Raw genomic sequence first — 20,414 nt, 5'->3', positions numbered from 1 at the left:
TATAGTAAAAGTCAAGATTTCATAAATACCTGATTAAATACATACACATTATTTACTATTCAGTAAACAGATGTTTTTTTGTGTTTTTTGAAATGTGTTTTATCAACTAAACATTTTCTCATAATTTGCGTTAGACGTTATGCTGGTGTGTAATTTAATTAGCGATTAGCTGTTTTGGCATGGCATTTACATCAAGACCCTTGAACTCGTCGGTCTAAATTAGTCGAGAAGTGCTTTTGGAATAGACAAGACAGTAGTTGTTTTTGTATCACTTTCTTTTCACACTTTCATACATCGTTCTTAACATGTTTTTACAACAGCGTGACATAAATAAATCAGTACCAACTTAAGAAAGTAACATGAACTACTTAGACTAGTTTTCTATACATTTTAAAATGTAAGCAAGCCATTAACAGATGCATAAGAGCCCTCATGGGGTAATTTCGGAAGCACACATGGCACTTGAAGGGTTCCGACTGAAGTGGTAGCTGTCCCGGTTAATAGATTGCTTACATCGTTAAAACCTCAACTGCAGACGAAATTATTTCGTACAACGTCTGTACTCAACAATTAACATTTATTATTGTAACTGCTAACAATTTTATCCATCCTATTCCAAGTTCCAAATTTTATTAACATTATATAAAAAGCAATTTGATATAAGTTTGGATGAGATATGTTAGGTGACATTAAGTGGTGAGGTTTCGATGGGTGTCAAGAGGAAGAGATGATATTATGCCATTAAATTATATATTAGATGCGTTATTATTCATAACAGACACACAATGCGATTAAGCAAACCAAACGAAAACTGTTGTTTGATCCTGTTACAATGAAACGAAGCTTGAACCGCGATTAGGAAGAAATCAACAAAATTATTTACATCAAAACCTCTGATAATGAATCTTTCAAGTCGTGACTACCCTAACTATACATCATAACCGTTGTTACATACTTATTGTGCTTAGTTTAATATTTGCCATAATATACTTTAACACTGAGGGATGAAATTTTATTATAGATTAGAGTTAAATTCGCTTAACAAAGTTTAGGGCGCGCTGGTCCGCAACTCCCTGTAGGAACCCTCTTAGACTTGATGTAAGGACGTTTGCAGGCGTTTGGTTCAAATTTGAAATGTTATTCATTGGATGGCAACAAAACAGCAGAGGAAGAGTGGAGAGTTGCGGACCAGGGCTCATCAGTCCCTAAAATGCGGGCACAAGTAGAAACGACACCCGCATGTTCGCCCAACCAGTAGATGTTCTAAAAGCGACACGGAAGAGAATTAATAAATAGAGATAATAATTAATAAAATGTGCGTTTGCGCACTTGGTCTTCATCTATCTACTCTTGTAAATTCTACCGCTACGTACGGAGAGACACAACGTGGAGAAGCTGGCTGGGCGCACTATTTACAGGGGCTCTCAGACGCTGTTTATTATGATAATGGCACGAGATGGCAGTGTTGCTCGGCCTATGATATGATAATGAATGTACAAATTGATATACAAGGCATTTGAAATTATTTACTCCGAACGTTTTAGATGACAAATGTGTAATACGTATTTGCATGGAGAAATACAATATTTCATTTGTACTCAAAGTATAACATACCAGCTTTTTATAAAATAGGAGGCGCTATGCCACCACTTGCAGCGTCGTTTTCAACCTAAACTCTAACGGAATGTTCGAAACGTTGCTACAGGAATGTTACTCAAATTTGGGTTTTTCTAATTTTCGCTGAACTAGTTTTGTATAAAATATTTAATACTTATCAGGGCCGCAAACGGTGGCAAAAATTCACACATACACGCACAGCGGACTTAAAGTAACCGGACTCGGGTCGGCCGCATCGATTTGTAATTTAAAAATGATCTATAAAAAAATTATAGCCGCTTTACAAGAGAGCATCGAAATCAAGTCCAACACTGCAGAATAAAACAGATCACAAAAAATTCGCCAATGTTGAGTGTTTTTAAATGTTTCAGTAAGACAACCGAACTACCGGAAACAATTCTGCCCCATTCCATTAATTATTGTCATGTCTAAACTCGAACAGGTAACAATAATAAACTAACACGTTCACAATGTTTATGTGGTACTTAATACAAGTTTACAGGCAGTGCTTCTGAAATAATGGCGGCAACCTGATAACGGTTGCCTATAAATATTCTTTATTGCTGAGATCATTGGAATCTTTGGTAAATTTGGTTTTAGCTCAAGTTGGGTCGAGGGAATCTTTTTGAGCTTCGTCTTCTTCGTATAAACTGTAAAAGGATCGCTCATCTTCGTCCGTTTCGTTCAAGGAAACGCTCAACTCAGTCTGAAAATTCGCGTAAATAATTCGGCAAATTATGAGACTCGAGTACCTCTTTCTTAAGTCGGTCGACCAGTCTTCGCTTGTCCGTTCGAAGACGATCGGCTTCGTCAGCGTGTCTTGCATTTCGAATCCCCGTCATTTCCAGCAAGGCTAAATGTGCATCCTTTTCACTGATTGCAGATTCCAAAGCTTCCCGTCTGAAACGGAAATAACTAGTAACAAACGACCGTTTTAATACGCGCAATTAGTACTTCATTTGGGCAAGTTCTTGGAGATGTTGCTTTCGTTCAGCAACAAGTTGAGAAAGTTTTGTTTCAAGTTTGGTCATCCGCGAAACGTACGGACGACAAGCATGACAACGCATTGCTTGAGCAGATTGCAAAGACAGCAGTCTTTGTTCTAATTTTGATACCTGCAATTGAACGTTTATTATGATCCCTATCAGAGTTTTTATTGTTTATACTTTTTCCAAAATTTGTTTCCTTTTCGACTCCTCTTGATGCAAAACCGCTTCCCGCTTAGTAGAAATGATCATACTTTCTCTAAGCGCCTCTTCCAACTCACTAATTCTGACATCTTTTTCTTCTGATGATCTAGCTAAATCTTCAAAATCTCCGTCAGTAGTAAGTTGACTTTGTTCTAATCCTTCCAATTGTCCCTTCAATTGTAGGATGATATTCGATTTCTGGTCAACTTCCTTCTGGAGTCTTCTCGCATCGTCTGCTTTGATACAGCTGTTCTGCAGGTCGTTAATTGTCACTTCTTTGTTCTCCAACTTGGTTTCGAGTATTTTAATTTCATTTTTGTACTCTTTCATTGCTTGCTCGTATGAATCCAGGGTATCCTCCAATTCAACAATGTATTTTTGTTTCGATAAAAGTTCTTCTCTTAACTCGCTATCTTTTTCTTGTAAATTGAAAATTACAAGATCCCCCTCTTTATTTACCTAATTATATACAAACCAACAAAACACATTAACACTATACAAAAAGGATCAAGCATTAACATTGCTTAAATTAAGAAAGTTGACATGGGTAAGTGGTAATAGGAATGAGGCAATATTGTATTGTATGAATAAATTTGAAAAGACTAGAAAAAGCTTTTGAGGAAGCCAGCAGGACCCGCCTGGTGACAGACACAACGCATACATACAAACATCCCAATTAGACAGCAAGAAATTAGAAAATTTCATTAGTAATAGTTTTTATTTCAATAATGGGTCTCACCTCCTCCTTTTTTCTTTGTTCTTCTAATTGTGCATTCACTTGTTGCTGGCTCTTTAGTTTGGCCTGTGCAGTCTTTAATGCCCTAAAAACCACGAAATATATCACATCAAAATGTATCTTCGAAATTTAATAACATACTGTTGTAAATCCATAATCTGCTTTTCTTTTGCATTTTGCTCTTCTTGACTCATTTGTACTAATTGTAATAGTCTCTCCATTTCTGCAGCTGATCGTTTTGCTTCTTCTTGAGCTTTTTCTAAATTCTTTTCGGCTTCCGACAATTTCTTGTTTAGTTCTCCAGCTGCAGCTGCACTTCCGCCGGCCTGGAAAATTACAAAATCAACATAAATACGACAAAGCTCAAACACCCCACTTTTTGTAACGAAATTTCTAATTGGTCCATTTGTTCTTTCCTCTTCTTTAATTGTTTGTCAACCTCGGCAAACGCTCTTTCCTTTTCTTCTATCTGTCTCTGCTTACTTTCCACGGCTTTCCTTTGCTCCTCGACTTGTTTTCTGTGTTCCTCAAACCGTTTTCTTTCTTCCTCCAGTTGTCTCCTTTGTGCTGACACGTCTTCAGCGCCTCTCTGCGCACCCATGCTTTGCATCTTCTTCGTAGTTTCGTGAAGTTCGAGCTAAAATTGCAACCGCTTCCTTAAAATTATTGTTAAAAAGATTATTTAAAAAAAAGGAAAAAGGTTTCCGTTAGTTGGACAATAACATGTTAAAATAAAACAACAATTTAAGAAAGAAATAAAATTTTAAATAATATATTCGGCTACAAAAACTTTGTTTGCAAATTTTACCAACCTGGTTTCTTTCCAATTCTTGCACAAGCATTTCAAGTTGTGATTGTAACCGTTCTTTTTCCGTGCTGCTATTTTTGATTTCCATTTGGGCCTTCTCCAGTTCTTTGCGCAGCCTGTTAAGTTCCTTATCATCCTGGGGAGGTGGTTGGATACCTCGTTCTTTCTGGTACTGGGCCATTTGTTGTAACTGCTGTTGCAGTTGTTTTTCCATAACTTGAATACGTTTTTGCAAATCTTGGGCAGTTTTCTCCGCTTGGTCGGCTCTGTTGGTTTCCTGTTCGACAACTTTGCGCCACTGTTCCAATTCAGAATCGCCACGAGCTCCAGACTCTTGTAATCGTTTCTCAGCTTTCTCTGCACGTTGTCTGTGGTTATCGCGTTCTTTTTGCACCGACGCCAGTTCTTGGCGCAGTTTTGTGATCTCCCGGTCCCGATTTTCGATGATTTCCTTGGTTCCACGCTCCACGTCTTGCGACATCTTCTTCTGTTCGGCTTTAAGTCGGGCCACTTCTGCTTTGTGCTTCTCCAGTTCCGCTTCACTCTGGTTGAGTTCTTGCTGGAAGTTCATTAACATGTCTTGCGATTTTTCTAATTGTATTACTAATTGGTCTCGTTCCATGGTTAATTGTTTAATGTCCGCTTCGTATTTGATTATTTGTTTCTCGATGGAGTCGCCTTGTCGGCCTTGTTTTTCTAGGAGCGAGGCCATTTTTTCCTTCTCTCGGGACGCTTGAGCCAGCTCTTGTTGGAGTTTGACGATTGTTTCTTGTGTTCGGTGATCCATGGTGCGTCTTTGAGTGTCAAGTCCGCTTCGCACTTGTTGCAGTTCGGCTCGTAACACGTCACGTTCTTGCTCCATTGTCTTCCAATCCAGCTTGTCTCTTTCGATTCGTTCATGCATGCGGGCTAATTCGTTCGCCATACGTTCGAATTCAATCTTCGTTGCTTCGTTAGTTTCCAAAGCCTTGGCCAGATGCATCTGCGACTTTTCCAATTCTTGTGCCAATCTGCCGGCTTCCAGTTCAGTGGCGTCTCTAGCCTGGATAGCTTTCTCGAGTTTCTCTTTAAGACGTTCAATTTCTAATCGCTCGTCGTTCCTCACTTTGTCAGCAGCAAGCGTCTGCCGCCGCTCGGCTTGAGCCAACTCCAGCCGTAATTTCTCATTCTCTTTCTCATATTTTTCAATTTGCATCTTGAGCTTGTCATGTCTGTCTCGGAGTTTCTCGCATTCGATCATCGCACGCTCCAGCTCATGTCGCTGTTTGTCTTGTCCACCTGACACCTTCGCCACTTCTTGCCTCGCCAGGTCCAGTTGCATCGTAACTTCGTGTAATTTAGTTTCGAGCTGTTGGTTATTGCCCATAGTCCTCTGTAATTCGTCTCTGAGTCGATCCAATTCGACAGAGCGTTCCTTCTCCTGCTCGTAACTGTATTTAGTTCGCGTGCTTTCGGCCAAAGCTAAGTCTTTCCTAGATCTGTCCAAATCAGTTAGAGTCTTGTCTAATCTCTCTCTCAGCCTCTCGACCTCGGCCCGTAATCTATCATTTTCCTCCTTCGTTCTGTCATCTCGGTCATATTTCGAGTATCTACTCGTGGGACCAGTGTTGGTCTCCCGTAAGGCGTCATACTCGGCAACAATTTTACGGAATTCGTTTTGCAGTTTGTCATGCTTGTCGTGCGCTTTTTCAACTTCGACTTGCAATCTTGCGATTTCTTCCTGACTCTTTTCGTAAGCGGCTTGTGCTTTGCCGCTTTGTGCGTGCACGCGTTCGAGCTCGTATTGAAGTCTTTCGTTCTCTGATTGGAACTTTTCTTTTTCGCTTTGTAATCTCCGAAGCTCCATTTGACATTTTTCGTATCTGTCGCGGACCATTTCCAAATCCATGCCCATACGCTGCAGCTCTTCTTTAGACTTTTCTTCCAATTCTTTCGTTCGGCTTAACTGAATCGACGCTCGATCGTACAATTCCTGAGTTCTCTGTAATTCGTCTTGTACTTTACGTTGGTCCTCGCGTGTTTTCGTTGCCAGTAATTGTTGTTTTTCGACTTCTAATTCTAATCGGTCTTTTTCAGCTTGCACTGTATCTAATTTATTTTGAATCCTGTAGAGATCACTTTGGGACCTAAAACAAACAAACAGTACAGTAAATATAACAATGCGTTTACCTCCCCGACCTATCGTATTTCTCCAAGACTTTTTCAAATTCTTTATGCATATTTTCTCGATCGTCTATTGCCTTTTGTGAGGCATATATGGCTTTTTCTAATTTCTCTTTCAAAATATCGATTTCTGTAAATGCTTCGTCTCTTTCCATTTGTAATTTTTGTTGGAGGATATGTCCTTTCTCCCATCTTTCTTTGATTACGTCTAATTCGTGTTCTATGTCGGATCGTTCTCTTTGAATTTTATTGATTTGATTTAATTGCATTTCAACCTTTTCCTTGAGTTTTTCGTAATCATCTTGATAGGCGTCTTTCTCTTTCTGGAGACGTGTTAAAGCCATCTGAAAAATAACTTGACAGTGGAATAATAACTCAGATATGCACAAACAAAACCTACCTGACATTTTTCACACTTATCTCTAAGACGATCTGCTTCTAGTTGGGCGGTTTCCCTTTCTTTCTGAATGCGAGCAGACTGGCCTAGAGCCTTGTCCAACTGCGACTGGATATTCTCTAAATCGTATCCTAGCTTTTCCTTCTCCAGTTGTATCTAAAACACGGCGAGCTTTAAGTACCTCAAAGTGCAATTCCCGCAACATACTCTTCTGGTCTCCCCAGCTGACTTGTCTAACCTTTCTTGCAACTTGTCGACCTCTGTCTGTGCTTTGTCTAGAGCGTTCTGTAATTTGTCTTGTTGTAATTGAGCCTTTCCCAAGGTCGCCTGTACACGCTCCAATTCCTCTCGAGCCTTCTCCAATTCTGCATACGCTTTGTCCTTGTCTGCGTGCAATCTGGCGGTAGTCGATTGAGCTCTCTCGAGCTCCTCGCGAAGGCTGTCTTGTTCCTGATGGGAATTCTCTAGGCGCGCCTTGAGGCGGTACACTTCCCCCTGCGACTTTTCCAGCTTGTCCTGCAGGGCTGAAGCTTCAGCTCGGGCTCTCTCAGCGTCGGCTTGCGTCACTCTTAACTCGGCCTGGCATCTCCTCAAGTCCGAGGACGTCTTATCGACGCGTTCCTGCGCTCGGTCCAGCTCGTGGGAGCTGCTGAACGTATTTCTGCCAAATGTGATTTGCGACCGGTCCGCATCCTGTCTGAGCCTCTCGTTATCCTGTCTCAGCCGTTCGTTTTCCAGCTCTAAACGCGCCAAACGCTGGCGGGCTTGCTCCCAGTCGGCGCCGCTGCGACCTACTTCTATCGTTGCTTTGTCGAGTTCGGCCTTTGATTTGCCCAATTCCGACTGAGAGCTTTCCAGTTTGGATTCGAGGCGGTCGCGGTCGGTTTGTGCCCGCTCGAGGCGGGCGCTGAGTTTCTCTACTTCGCTGTTTAGAGCGTGGATTTTCATTTTGTATTCGGCTATTTCGCGTTCGTGGAGTTCGCGCTCTTCTTGCTTTTCTTGTTCGGCGCGATCTCGCTGTTCGCGTAATTGATTCATTTGCTTTTCCTTGTCACCGATTGCCTCTTCGAGAGATGATAATGCACCTTCGGAAGAGCAATGATGGGCTTGCATTGCCGAAAGCCTGGCTCTGGCCATATCGACTTGGTTGTCTTTTTCTTTAAGGAGGTCTTCGAGGTTTTCGACCTGTTATTGTTCAAGTGGTTGTTAGGAGGGGGTTGTTTTAAATGCACTACACCGACACACACACAATATTTTAACAAAAATTATGAGAAAATCAAAAATATAATAACGGTAGATACACTTTGGTGGTTTGGGTTGAATTCCCAAAAATATTGTATTGGTTTGAGTTTTGATGTTGTTGGATTACCTTTCTTTGAAGGACGTTGATTTTGCGGTCTTTGATGTCCATGTGTTCTCTTAGTTCAGCAATTTCGGCGGCGGCCCGAGCGCGTTCCTGTTGGTGCTGTTGGGTTTTCTTTTCGATGTGTCTGTTTTTTTCTTCGAGTCGTTGCCGGAGTTCCTCGACATCGGTTTGGAGCATGTTGTAGTGTTCCTCTTTAGCGCATAGCGACTCCTTGAGGACAGCGATATGGCGCTGGTAGTCTTGGTGTTGTTCCTCAAGTGTTTTCATTTTGGCTCCCATGGCGAGGATCTCCTGGTCACGTCGTTGGATCTCCACCCGGAACTCGTCCAGCTGCACACATGAGCGGAGGCATGCACTATCCATGCGGGACACATGCGTGCCGAGAGACAGTGAGGTGGTAAAACTGAACTCAGCGCCAAGCGGCCGGAGAGTCTTTACAGCTAGTTACAGTCTACCAATAACGGCGCCATCCTTCCCGATCTGCACATCGTTTAACAGAAAACTTACTTGTCGCTTAATAGGAAGAGCCTGAGGAATGTCCGCGGTACTCGACGGAAGGGGAGGTTGGGTGCCCCCGCCCAGCCGCTCCACCTCGCTTTCCAGCAAGTTGACCTCGCGCTCCAAAGTCGCTATTCTAGCGTTTTTCGTATCCAGGAGCAGTCTGACCGTGCTGCTGGAGGGCGAGGGCACCAGCTCCAGCTGCGATTGCAGCACGCGCAACGTCTCGTTGGCCGCTTGAAGCTCCTGCACAGGGAAGCAGCGGTCACAAGCCTGTGCTGCCGACCGCTCGCTCGCTCGCTTTACCACCCACCGTTACCGACACATGATCAAGACCACCACCTGTTTGTTAGTCAAAGAAAGCTTTCACATGCACCACGACCTAGGGCAGTGGAACCTCCTCGTTTGGCTAGGTGTGGTATGATACAGCCATATGGGAACACCAAACATGCTTAATGAATCTGAGGTATATCTTGATTATGTGCCAGATGAGTTACGACTAAATACAATCACACACACTCACTCGACAAGATGTGTCTTACTAATTACAATGAGTGATAAGCACCTGCTTTTGGGCCATGGCCTGCATTTGCTGGAACATCTGCCTCTCCTCCTCTTTACCTGGAACAGAGCCAACACCCGAACGATTAGTCCAACTACCTCTACCGCTTTCAGGCAGACACCTCTCCGGCTATGTGCAATGCTAAGTGTTTCGCACTGTAACTACCTAAGACCTCCCCGAACGCCGCCCTCAGAAGATCAAAGAAACAGAGTGTGCAGGGACAAGCAGCGAGAGAATACACACGAAAACCACTCACCCATTCCCTTGTTCTGGAGCATCTCCAGAAGCTTCTTGATGCTCTCATCGCGAGCTTGCAGAGTCTGCTTTTGTGTCTCAATCCGAAGCTCCAACTCCTAGCCCACACAAAGCCATTACATTTCTCACCACCACCACCACACTGACTTTACCTTTATGGTATCGCGCAGGATGGCTATCTCTCTAGTTAAATGCTCATTCTCTTGGTACAACGCTTCCATCTGCTGCTGCATCTCTATGCTTGGACCACGCATCCGCATCCTCAACTCCTCTTCCAGCTGCCGAACCAGCATTGCTTGTTTCTGAAAAATTAACACAATCCTACTTTTCCACTTCTCATACTATAAGAAAACACTTACAAATCGTAGAAAATAAAATAAAATAAACAACACTATCAACGTATTAGCATAATTATTCGAACAGTTAGGAAGAACAGAAATACTTTTTTAGAATATGAGTTTGAGGTCACAAGCACAAAGGTATTTTTTATTCCGATGGCTTATGTATAAATTTCTACGAAGTAAACAACATTAATTTTTGGCTTTGCAAAAGATTTTAATTAACTTAACTTGCTTAAATCATGTTTGAAATAATTAACCGCTGTTATTTCCATAACTTGTTTTCACGTTTTCCTGCGAGGTAAAATTACGTTAAAATTAAAATATGGAAGCCAAATGTTAGGACGGTGCATTATTTAGCATTGATTTTCTATAATGAAAGCTTCGTTTCATTTTAAAATCGAACCAGATGTGGTTATTTTCGAACGAAGCCCACATAAATAAATCTTTTTGACTGTGGTTGCCTTTTCGTTTTTGTTATCAATGAATCAATGGAGTCCTTAAGTCGGTAACATTTCAAACAAAAGGTTTATGCGAAGTTCGAAATCGCACATAAAATATAAAAATGAAAGGGTAGTCACTATTACGGGTGAGTGTAAGGGGATCGATATCAGTAACGGAGACAGGCAAGCTTTTCATAAGTAGGTCATTGACGTACGCCACTGCAATAACACCGACGTTTGGGTTACCCATAAATGTCCAGATCTATGGCCCTTCTTAATTAATCAAATATGTGGGTTTGGAGTTGAACTTTAGTTCAAATAAAACTGAGCTTTCAGTAAAATTCTAACAACTGCATTTAAGCCTTTCTGTAGAGGATTTGTTCGGATGTATGCTCTGTAGGAATTTATTTATCTTGTCCGATATAACATGCAGCTTTGCTGAAAGCATACAACAAACCTAAATAGGTTGCCGGGTAAGCTTCAAAGAAATAGTTGAGTAAGACAAGTAACTCTCCCGATCCGGTCGACGACCCTGTTTATTGATCGCCACAATGCACATGAGAGGATAAATTCAACTTTAATCCAAATCTAAAGTGTTTTTTATTCCATTAATGATAAATAAGTGGCACAAATTCATAATCATTTGCTCGAGCATTTCATTTGGGTTTTATTCAATGCTAAAAACACGCTTGAGAGCGAGTGTTTTAACTTCTCCGCTTCGACTTGTCCCGAGCCACCCCTTGGGTCCAACTTTGAAAAAAAATCAAGAAAAATGTCACACTCGGGCCATTTATAATTACGACGATGCAACACGTGTGTAAAAAACAGTGGCAATTTCGAGGTGTTTGCTACAATTTTATGATTGTGGTTATATGAGTTTGGTCGAAAAGGGGAAATAAAATGCTGGAAGAGCTTCTTTTGTTCGCGTGCATGCTCTTTTAACGCGTTGTTGGAACATAGCATGTTACATTGATTTTGGAATTATTACCTGTTTTACGGGACTCATTCAAAATTCCGAGGAATTATTTTCATGACTGCTAAGCCAACAAATGGGGGAGCCTAATTAAACAGTGATGGCATTTTAAAACGAAAATGAATAAATCATTGCCTTGCATTAAACACTTTTAGGGTTACTTACTCCGCCAAATTATGTAGCTTAATTAAATTTAATGAATATATTTAGCCCATTTGTGCACGGAATCCTGGCTAGGTCAAGTCTGAAATATGCCTCCAAAGCAACAAACTCTCGTTTAAAAAATATACGGCCGTTCCGGCCCCGTAAAAATTATCATCACGTCCAAACAAAAGGGCCCAACCATAGATTCCAATTTGTGGTAATTGGTAAACAGCAAATTAGAGTCCGAGTTATGTGATTTTGGCGGTATTATTCCGGATATCTGGAAAGCCATTTTAATGAACCGTGAAATCTTATCACTCCGGTAAATGTGTTGATTACGTGTGATACCCAACGACAACCCCGAGGGAAGTCGATAGGCGAAGGTTGCCCATTCTTAAAAATAAATACATACATTCCTGATTTATTCTTCGTGTTTAGGTCGCATATTCAGCATTGTATAAAAATATTTTTGAAGCCTCGCATATTATGAATTAAGCTTTATGCACATGGAATAAAATGTGTCAAAAGCAAAACAACAAAGAGTTTCGTGTGCCATATTTCAACACAAAGTACTTCCAACTTAACATTTCTATTTATTTTTTGAAATAACAAAGTTGAAAGCTGCAATGAGGAGCTATCGTTAATCCGGAAACAAGTGCGGTGGATGTCATAAAAGTTGGTGCTACCTAACACATCTCCACGAACGTAAAAGCAGAAAGTCTTAATAAATTAAATGTCTGGGTCATTTCAAGCACTATATGGTTGTAAACTGGCAAGAGAATGGATGCTGTTTCAAGTTTTTACTCTAATATTTATCATTTAACTGCAGCAATAAATGTTATGACGAGGTTTAATTTTTAATTGAATGCGAAATTCGCTTCGCATTGAGTCTATAATTAGTGGATTTGTGTAAATAAACAATGGGCTATCTGTGCCGCAGTATGTTGGACCATGATTTGCTCTATTTTTATATCTGGTGGACTTTTTTAAACAACGAATGCAGATGATTACCCAATAAAATATGTATGTCAAGATTTTTGAAATAATTCGTATTTGCTTGCCAAGCCCGCGTCCCTTACAAATGGGGGAGGCAAATAAATTAGTATCTCTAGTTTGCGAACTAATTAAAAGTCTACCTAACAATAGTGACAAATTATCAAATTAATAACGGCAAACTTTGGGAGCACAAGTTCGCATTAACTTCAATACCTGGTAAAATTCGCCAGGAATGTAATTTCCAAAGATGTTTGATTGCTGAAAGTGCCCGATACCTAATTCCGCCTAACGAAAAACTACAATTAAATTAATGAAACCATTCTAGGAAAATGTCTTTAGGGATAAATTATTCCCACCCATGAAACGGCTAATTGAATAATAAAATGACACAAAAACTCGATTGACTTCTGTTTTATGTTTATCGATATCCCAGCAAAGTGAGTTTCCAACAATTAAACGTATATCTCATTACTTCGTTAATGACGACCGTATTTTAGGCGTAATCACTCCTCCGAAAATTATGTGAGCAAAGCTTCGTTTAATTTTCGGTGGATAGAAGAAATTATAAAGTTTGAGTTTTTGTTGGCAGAAGCTCAAGCTCGTTTTGATGAATGTTTAACATAAATTAACTGCCAATGCTATTAGAGGCTTTATTTCGATGCATTAGCCACTACCGAATGTATTTTTAGAATGCACTCCATGTTCAAGCTTTTTTGTCTTGCTATTGATTTCTGCAACTATTTGTTTTAAAAATGATGGCTCCGAGGAATCTCTCGATAAAACCAAGAAAACTCTAGCTTTTAGATTTCTTTATAGAAGAAGCTATAGTAAAATGGGTAGGTATACCTAATTGCGAAGAATGTTATGTTATTGTAAAGTTATAAGCAAATATGTTAGACTTTTCTTTTTGATGTCTTCACGATTTCCGTTCTTTGAGTGCTTGAAGGTTGTCATATATTATATTCCACAGCAAAAATTAGGTTTGATTAGGTATATTTAAAAAAAATGTCAAACAGAATATAATTTCATGTACGATATGAATGTTGTTTGAAGTTTTTAGAATTAAATTTGTGATCGAATGCGACAGGGTTGTGTGAATTACTGAGTAATTAGTTAATTAGAGAGTTCTGTAAATATGTTATTAAATAGAACAGATAACTTTGTAAATAATAAATATTTGCATAATATACAGTTAAATTACTTTGTTCATACACCATATAGACGACTTTGACCTTTATTCCGATTAGGTATTGACACTAGTTTCTTTTTAAATCATCAGTAATGACGAAACTTTGTAAATGTGGCTTTCGATAAGATCATTTCTGAATAAATTAAATTGTAATGGATTTAGATTAAATCCCCACGGAGTTTCGTACGCTAAAATGAACTCTAACGAGTAATGACTAATGATATTATAATAATAATAACCTATGTTGTATATTTAGTAGTGATGAATTACCCAAATGAATGATACATTAGTACAATAATTAGAAGCATTTAATCGTGTTTTTTTTTCGTAAAAACATTAACTGGAAGTTGCTATTGCAGAAAGTAGACAAATATTTAAAAATATTTGACCATTTATTTACGTACATCATTTAAACTGTACTTTCTCAGAAATATAACATCTAACTTTAACTAATTCAGTTCTATTTCTGGAACAGTACAATATTCAAAGTTGAAACGCTCATATTTTCTCTCTCTGATAAATAAAACAACCAAATTTACAGATATTTGTGGGATAATGATTATTGATTAGCCAAAGCAATTTAAATTAATAAGTAATTAGAATCAATATTATCAACATTCTATCAGTACAAAATGATGGAACTAACACACAAATGTGGTTTCAACAGCCTGACAGGAAACAGATCCAACTAAATCTGCATTATCACTAGGTCAATTAAGCGGTCAAGTGTTTCACCAAAATTAAATTAAAAATAATTAACAGAAGCTTTTAAAAACTGCAACTTTCACCCTCGTAAAGTGTAAACGATGCGATAAATTATACAATATTCATTAAACCGATGATTTTTTTAGTGCTTGGGATTTATGAACGATGAAAATGTTAACTAAGAGATAGTTTTTCGGTCAAAAGTTGTTCGGAATAGTTTTTAAACTTTTCGAAAAATAAGGTAATCTCTACGTGAAAAGAGTACATTTCGAGGTCAAAACATTCACATTTAGCAACACTCGATCCAATTCTCGCTACGATTATTACTTGCTTTGCAACGTTCATTTAACTTTTCAATCGTTGTTTTCAGCCCTTTACAACACTAGCGAGCTTACAGTTTCAGCGCTTCGAAAATGAATAGTTATGGCGGAGTAATGTGAAAGTTACCTTTCTGTCAGGAGCTTTATTTACTTTACCCGAATCAATTTTTCATCGGACAAATTACATGCCGGTGAAATTGATTTTTCAATTATTACTCAACTTCTTTTCCAAGTTTCGGGTTTCAGTCTGCGTGCGGAACATGAATGCAATGCCACGATCAATTAGATCAATTGAACATCCTTTATTCAATGAAGTTGTTTACTGACGATTTGGTTTTAAAAATCTTACGACTTACGGTCAGGTTTCACGGAAGCTGCTTTGCTGTTTTTATTCATTGGATCTGCATGGCCACAAAAGCTGTATTTGTGTTTACCTGCGTTAAACTAAATTTAGCGTCGCGTTTATCGTTCTTTGTAAGGTTTTATTGGAGGGAACAAATATTCCAAAATTATTTTGCGCTATCAAGTATTTGTGCTGTTAAATTTGTACTTCGTGGCACATACCTTCAATGCACAATGGAATTTCGTTGAACAGTAGGTCAGATATAGCTATGTAATATCAGACGCGCGAATCAAATCTATTCAGCGGATCCATTTTCATTTATTTGGGTGAATTGCATGAGAATGTACCAAGCCGTACTTGTCTTTTTTGGTGATAATTAAATGTGGTGTGTGTGAAATCGATCAGGAAATTACAACATTCCTGTGTCTTTAATTATTTAATTAAACAGTATTCAGTACGTCTTTGTTCCTTGTTGGGGACATTTTCTTTGTTATTTATCCCTGAATATTTAATTTTGTCTCAGTTTTGCGGTGGAAGCGATTCGTCGGTGCTTTCCGTGCCAAGACTTTACGTTCATGAACGACAGGCAAACTATAAAAGTGTCCTCTGTTTTTAGTATAAATACGCAATTAGGTAGAAAAATTAGAAAATTCATAAATCATAAAGTGTCGAAAACATCAAGCTTCAATAAAATTTACCCACCACGCCATATTCATGAGATTTCCCCCTGAGTTTTAAAACACCAAACCCAGCGATGATTGGATGGAAAATTGCTTGACGTAAATTATTCCTCAACGGAAAATTGGAGCCGTTGTTTCTAATGTTAACAAATCTGTTCGTGCACACCGATAAAAAATTATTAGGGGAATCAATTGTATTGAAATAATTTGTCGACAAAAAATCTTCTTATTCCAATTTCCGCTGCTTTTCAAATGATTGGCTGGTGATTGTTCTTTGGAATATTAGTTTGTTGCAGAAGCGCTTCTGACAGTGACAAAGTGATTGAAAGTTTATAGAAAAAACAAATAGGTTTTATTTAATCAATCATGTAAAGGCTTCCGACGTTTTAGTTAGCGCTCCTGCAAAGTGGTAAATTCCCTTTCAAAAATGATGTAAGAGCTAAACGAAGCTAAACTTTTTTACACGGTTAAATTTTCAAACAAATAATACCACTCTGGCAAAATCCGTGATGTGGGTTATTCCAAGATAACCATAATAATGCAAAGTTTATTGGTAGTAAAGGTTCGATGTAACCGTTTCGGAATTAGACCTCATTTACTTAAACTTTGGTAATAAGGCAATAACAATATAACCAAGGTATAAACCGCATATCGTTTAGGAAGGTTTATTATTTCAATCGTGCCGTTTCGCCACTAAATTGTACATCAGCGGATACGAGATCGTATTTTGATAAATTTACGGTTTTCTGAACCTACGACTATTTTATCTGATAACTGCTGTGGACTAACAACAGACTGAGCTTGTTATCAAAGCTGATGAGTACATATTTATAAACATTGGAATATTGTAACTTTGCGCTGATATTCTAAGGCAAGCTCTTTCTTTCAAACCTTATTTAATTCTGCTCTCCAGAGAGTAATCCTAAGGGATTTTTGATTAGAAAGCTTTTTCATTTGGGTTCTCTACAAAATTATTTATCTCTTCTTTGCTTCCTTACTTTAATTTTGATCTGTTTGCAGTTTTCCAAGTTACGTTTAACAAAAAGGCAAATAACGGGAAAAGTCGAGCTTTCCCCATTTTGTTTATGCAATGTCTGTTTGGCGTTTGTGAAAAATCAAACTTTCACGAGAAATGCCGTCAATTTTCCCCTTTATGGCGCATTTTTACAGCATTCTGATAGCCCCATATCCAGAAAAATCGTTAGGTTCTTTGCGATTTATTTATACAAATGCGTCGTGATTCAGGTCAGAACACTCGTTACGCACGTTGAACGAAAGCTCTGTTTTTCCGTGTATCGTCAAGTAGATTAAGGTTTATTGTGTCGACCAACAAATTAATCATTCATCGGTTTTCAATATGTTCCGTTTTGTAATATCGCGACAATGGGTGAAGGGATCAATAAGTTTAATGTTCTTCCAGAGCCTTAATTGTGGGGCTTCTTTCGACTTGAATGAAGCTTTCGCGTATATAGGCCGAGAAATAAAATCGGTCATATTTAGAGTTAGTTTAACAGCCAACACATCTGCTGTGCGGCCCTGACACTTGAATACGTCGGCACGTATGTGAGGAAGAAAGGGAGCAGGTAGGTATTTGTTAAAAGGTCCGATTTCAACTGTTTGGCTAGCTGGGAATGAATGTGCATTTCTCAAATTTTTGGAAAGAGGCCAAAACTGTTGCGTTTGTGTCTCGGCTCAGCCTTGAAAATAATTCAAGTTCGGTCTGAAAAGTAATCACTTGACGTAATTTAATAAATTAGCTCATCTGCAATGGAGCAAATGCTGATGGCGTAATAAGATTAGAAGTCTTCTGTATGAGAGCGTATCAGGAAACAACGAGACTGGTTTTTATTAAACGAAAAATGTCACAATTAACTTTCATTCCTTTTTAATTCTTTTCTCCAAACTGACTGATTCAACTTATGCCGTTTACCGGAAATTACTTCTTCTCTTCCGATTTCCATAAGATAGATAGGTAGGTCTTTTGTTTTAATATTTATATTACATTATTAAAAAAGAACATGAAATAATCTTGAAAAAAAAACAGGGAAAATCATAGAGAAAACGAAGCAAAAAAGGAAAACTGGTGTAGCGATTGGAATTGCGGTTTACTCCTCGTGAAAATTGGATAAGGTGAAAGGACAAGGGGCACAGTTTTTTTAGAAATTTTTGGTTCTTGCTCTATGCCTTTGCTCTCGTTATTTTCTGGTGTGGCCTCGCATTTAATTTATCTCGTCTTCTGTGTCCATTTAGTATAAGCTGGGAAATTAAGCTCGAGGATTTGAGGGCCGCCAGTTTGATTAAGCTTCTTAGTGTGTTTGGGAAATTGAAGTAATACATCGTTGGTGTTATTCCTGTTGGGTAAAGCGTTCTCTGGGAGTGAGTTTGTGACTGAGCCAATAAATATCAGCTGCGCAGTGATGGCACTGACCTGATTCTCACTGCTGAGTAATTTGAGCTGATCGTTGATGAGGCTGTACTTGGCGGATTCCTCTTTCCTGAGCGCCCGCTCCTTCTTGAGCTCCGGGCTCCAGAAGGTCTTGATGGAGTGCATGGAGGAGCCGAGCTTTTGGTTGGTGAGTTCGAGTTCCTTCTTGAGGTTGCCGAGCTCGCGCTGGAGGTCCGAGTTCTGGTGCTGGAGCTCGCCGATGAAGGGCTGGTGCGAGGTGGGCGACTGCCGCGCGGACCGGGTGCTGTAGGGCTCGTCGTCGAAGTAGAGTCCGCGGTCGAGGGAGCGGTCGCGGCGGTCGCGGATGGGCAGGAACTCGCGGTCGTGGTCGACGACGGTGCGGTCCAGCGACTGGTAGCGCACCGACATGGGGTTGGCGGGCCGCGTGGCGCTCCGCGACCGGTGGTGGCCGGGCCCCACGGCTACGGGCCGCCCGCGCTCCTCCAGCATGGGGCTGCCCAGGTCCTCGTCGCGGTAGTACGGCGAGTGGTGGTAGCCGTAGGTGTGCTCGGGGGAGTTGTTGCCGGAGCGGGTCTGCCGCAGGGGCTTCCGGCCGACGGGGCTGCCGCCAGGGTACACTCGGCTGGGGGACCGGTCCACGGTGGGCAGTCTCACGCCCCGCGGGGACCGGCTGCCCCCCACGTACGCGTCTCGGGACATCTCATGACATGACACTCACGGCCACTGAAGATGTCGTCCGCGCTCCGCTCAAGCACTCTACTTTCCGTTCCGAATTCTGATCAATGAACGGGTGTAGCGTAGAGCGACGCGCGCACCGCACACGCGACTCCTACACGCATATACCATACACCCCCGCACGAGGGCTTTTCTTTTTACCCCGGGTTTTACGACTGATCTCAGAAAAGAATTTTTTATAGGGGGGATACTGCTTATAGAGACATACCGCCAGGAATGTTGCATATGAGCTAGAAAGCGGTAATTAAACCATCGCTGGCAAATTAAGCGCATGCTATTTTGGCCAGAAAAAAGCGCAGAATCTAAGTTTAGGGAGCATGAAATGAAACAAGCGTGAGGTTTAGTCATTTTTAGAAAGATTGCCTCTACAGAAACTTGTTGGTGCGCATTCACTCTTTTCCTACTCGTAAGCAGATGTCGCTCACTATTACATTTTGAACTTTGCCAACTTAGTTAACAATTTTTATCTGAAAAAATTTACACTTGAAAATTTAACCAGTAACAGGTCTATGAAAATGTGGTATTTCTTTGGATATTTTTCTAATTTTTATTCGATACCTACCTATATTTTTATTAATCGAACAGTTATGATACAAAAATCTATATGGCACCCACATTTTACCGGTCACTACTAGTGGTCGTTAGGTCAGGTCAGAGGCTGTAGATGCGACCTGAAAACTCTGGCACTTGGGTGATGGCATTACCACCATACGCATATTTATACTTTTATATTTTTTATCAATATATTTTTAAAATGAAATAGAAAGTTTATGTTTTCCCTACAGAAATAATTTTAGAAAAAAGTTCTTCTACCTGATAACCAAATACTTCTACAAGTTCCACTCGAGAGTTGGTCCGAATTACCTTGTATCTCCAATTTTAGTTATTTTAGTTTTGAAAAGCTTATTATTTTTAAAGATATACGCAAAGGAGAAAAAAAAAGTAATGAAAAAGAAGAATATAAATTATAATAAAAAAAACGAATACCAACGAAATTTTTCCTTATGCATACAATACTCAGAGTTAATTATGATATATCTTTTTATGATTTTTTAATTAGCAAAAATAAAACGAAAATTTTACATAATAATTTTGAACAGGAAGCAAGCTTGTAAAATAAATGTTTCAGTTATTTATTTCCAGTTAATAATACCACTATTAAGTTTTGAATGAAAAGAGCTAATAAGCTTCTTCTCTTTCAGTTTTATAGCTCGCATAATTTCTTGTTTTTGCTGATTCCAGATAATAAAATCATACAGAGATGTTATGGGTATCTGATCGCATGTGGATTAAACCGTAAAGTGATATTTTCATAAAGCTGTGGTTATATTTAGTGGCATATTGTATATTTTTATGCCTCATCTTACAAAAAGAAAGTATCACTGTTAAAAAGAACAAATGAAAATGTCTTTGAGTGAAAGTCTTTATGCTGCATGACGGGTGAATAAAGCTAATAAGATTAAATCAAATGCAGAAATGTAAGAACTTGTTATTCATCTAAACGGATCTTAATAACTCTTAATTGACAACGTGAGCTAATTAATTAATC

At 39.5% G+C, this 20,414-nt stretch overlaps 2 protein-coding genes across 9 annotated transcripts in view; one reads left to right on the top strand and one right to left on the bottom strand.

Annotated features, from left to right (window-relative positions):
• Window positions 1-15,760, top strand: part of LOC662160 (uncharacterized protein) — a 37,652-nt gene extending 21,892 nt beyond the window's left edge. The window contains exon 3 of the mRNA XM_008198132.3: window positions 15,567-15,760. The gene's annotated coding sequence lies outside the window, so the exon portion shown is untranslated. The remainder of the gene's footprint in view (window positions 1-15,566) is intronic.
• Window positions 258-19,021, bottom strand: brp (bruchpilot). 8 transcript variants are annotated; one of them, XM_015981631.2, is made up of 17 exons: window positions 18,152-19,013; window positions 9,745-9,894; window positions 9,594-9,690; window positions 9,341-9,396; window positions 8,785-9,021; window positions 8,281-8,607; window positions 7,119-8,096; window positions 6,915-7,067; window positions 6,530-6,858; window positions 4,356-6,477; window positions 3,920-4,180; window positions 3,685-3,869; window positions 3,547-3,628; window positions 2,784-3,266; window positions 2,572-2,732; window positions 2,370-2,517; window positions 258-2,323 (listed from the first exon to the last, which is right to left on the bottom strand). In XM_015981631.2, the coding sequence occupies exons 1-17, from the start codon at window positions 18,827-18,829 to the stop codon at window positions 2,219-2,221; spliced, it is 6,552 nt and encodes a 2,183-aa protein (XP_015837117.2). In that variant the 5' UTR covers window positions 18,830-19,013; the 3' UTR covers window positions 258-2,218. The 8 variants fall into 8 exon arrangements, with proteins under 8 accessions (XP_015837117.2, XP_015837118.2, XP_015837119.2 ...); XM_015981632.2 differs by lacking the exon at window positions 8,785-9,021 and having other exon boundaries at window positions 18,152-19,011; XM_015981633.2 differs by lacking the exons at window positions 9,341-9,396; window positions 18,152-19,013 and having other exon boundaries at window positions 9,745-9,885.
• Window positions 19,022-20,414: the final 1,393 nt, after the last annotated feature.

This window comes from Tribolium castaneum, chromosome 3 (assembly GCF_031307605.1).
Source record: "Tribolium castaneum strain GA2 chromosome 3, icTriCast1.1, whole genome shotgun sequence".
In the NCBI taxonomy this organism is placed as follows: Eukaryota; Metazoa; Arthropoda; class Insecta; order Coleoptera; family Tenebrionidae; genus Tribolium; species Tribolium castaneum.
The sequence above is the reverse complement of the archived record's forward strand: the minus strand, read 5'-3'. Positions and strand labels throughout refer to the sequence as shown.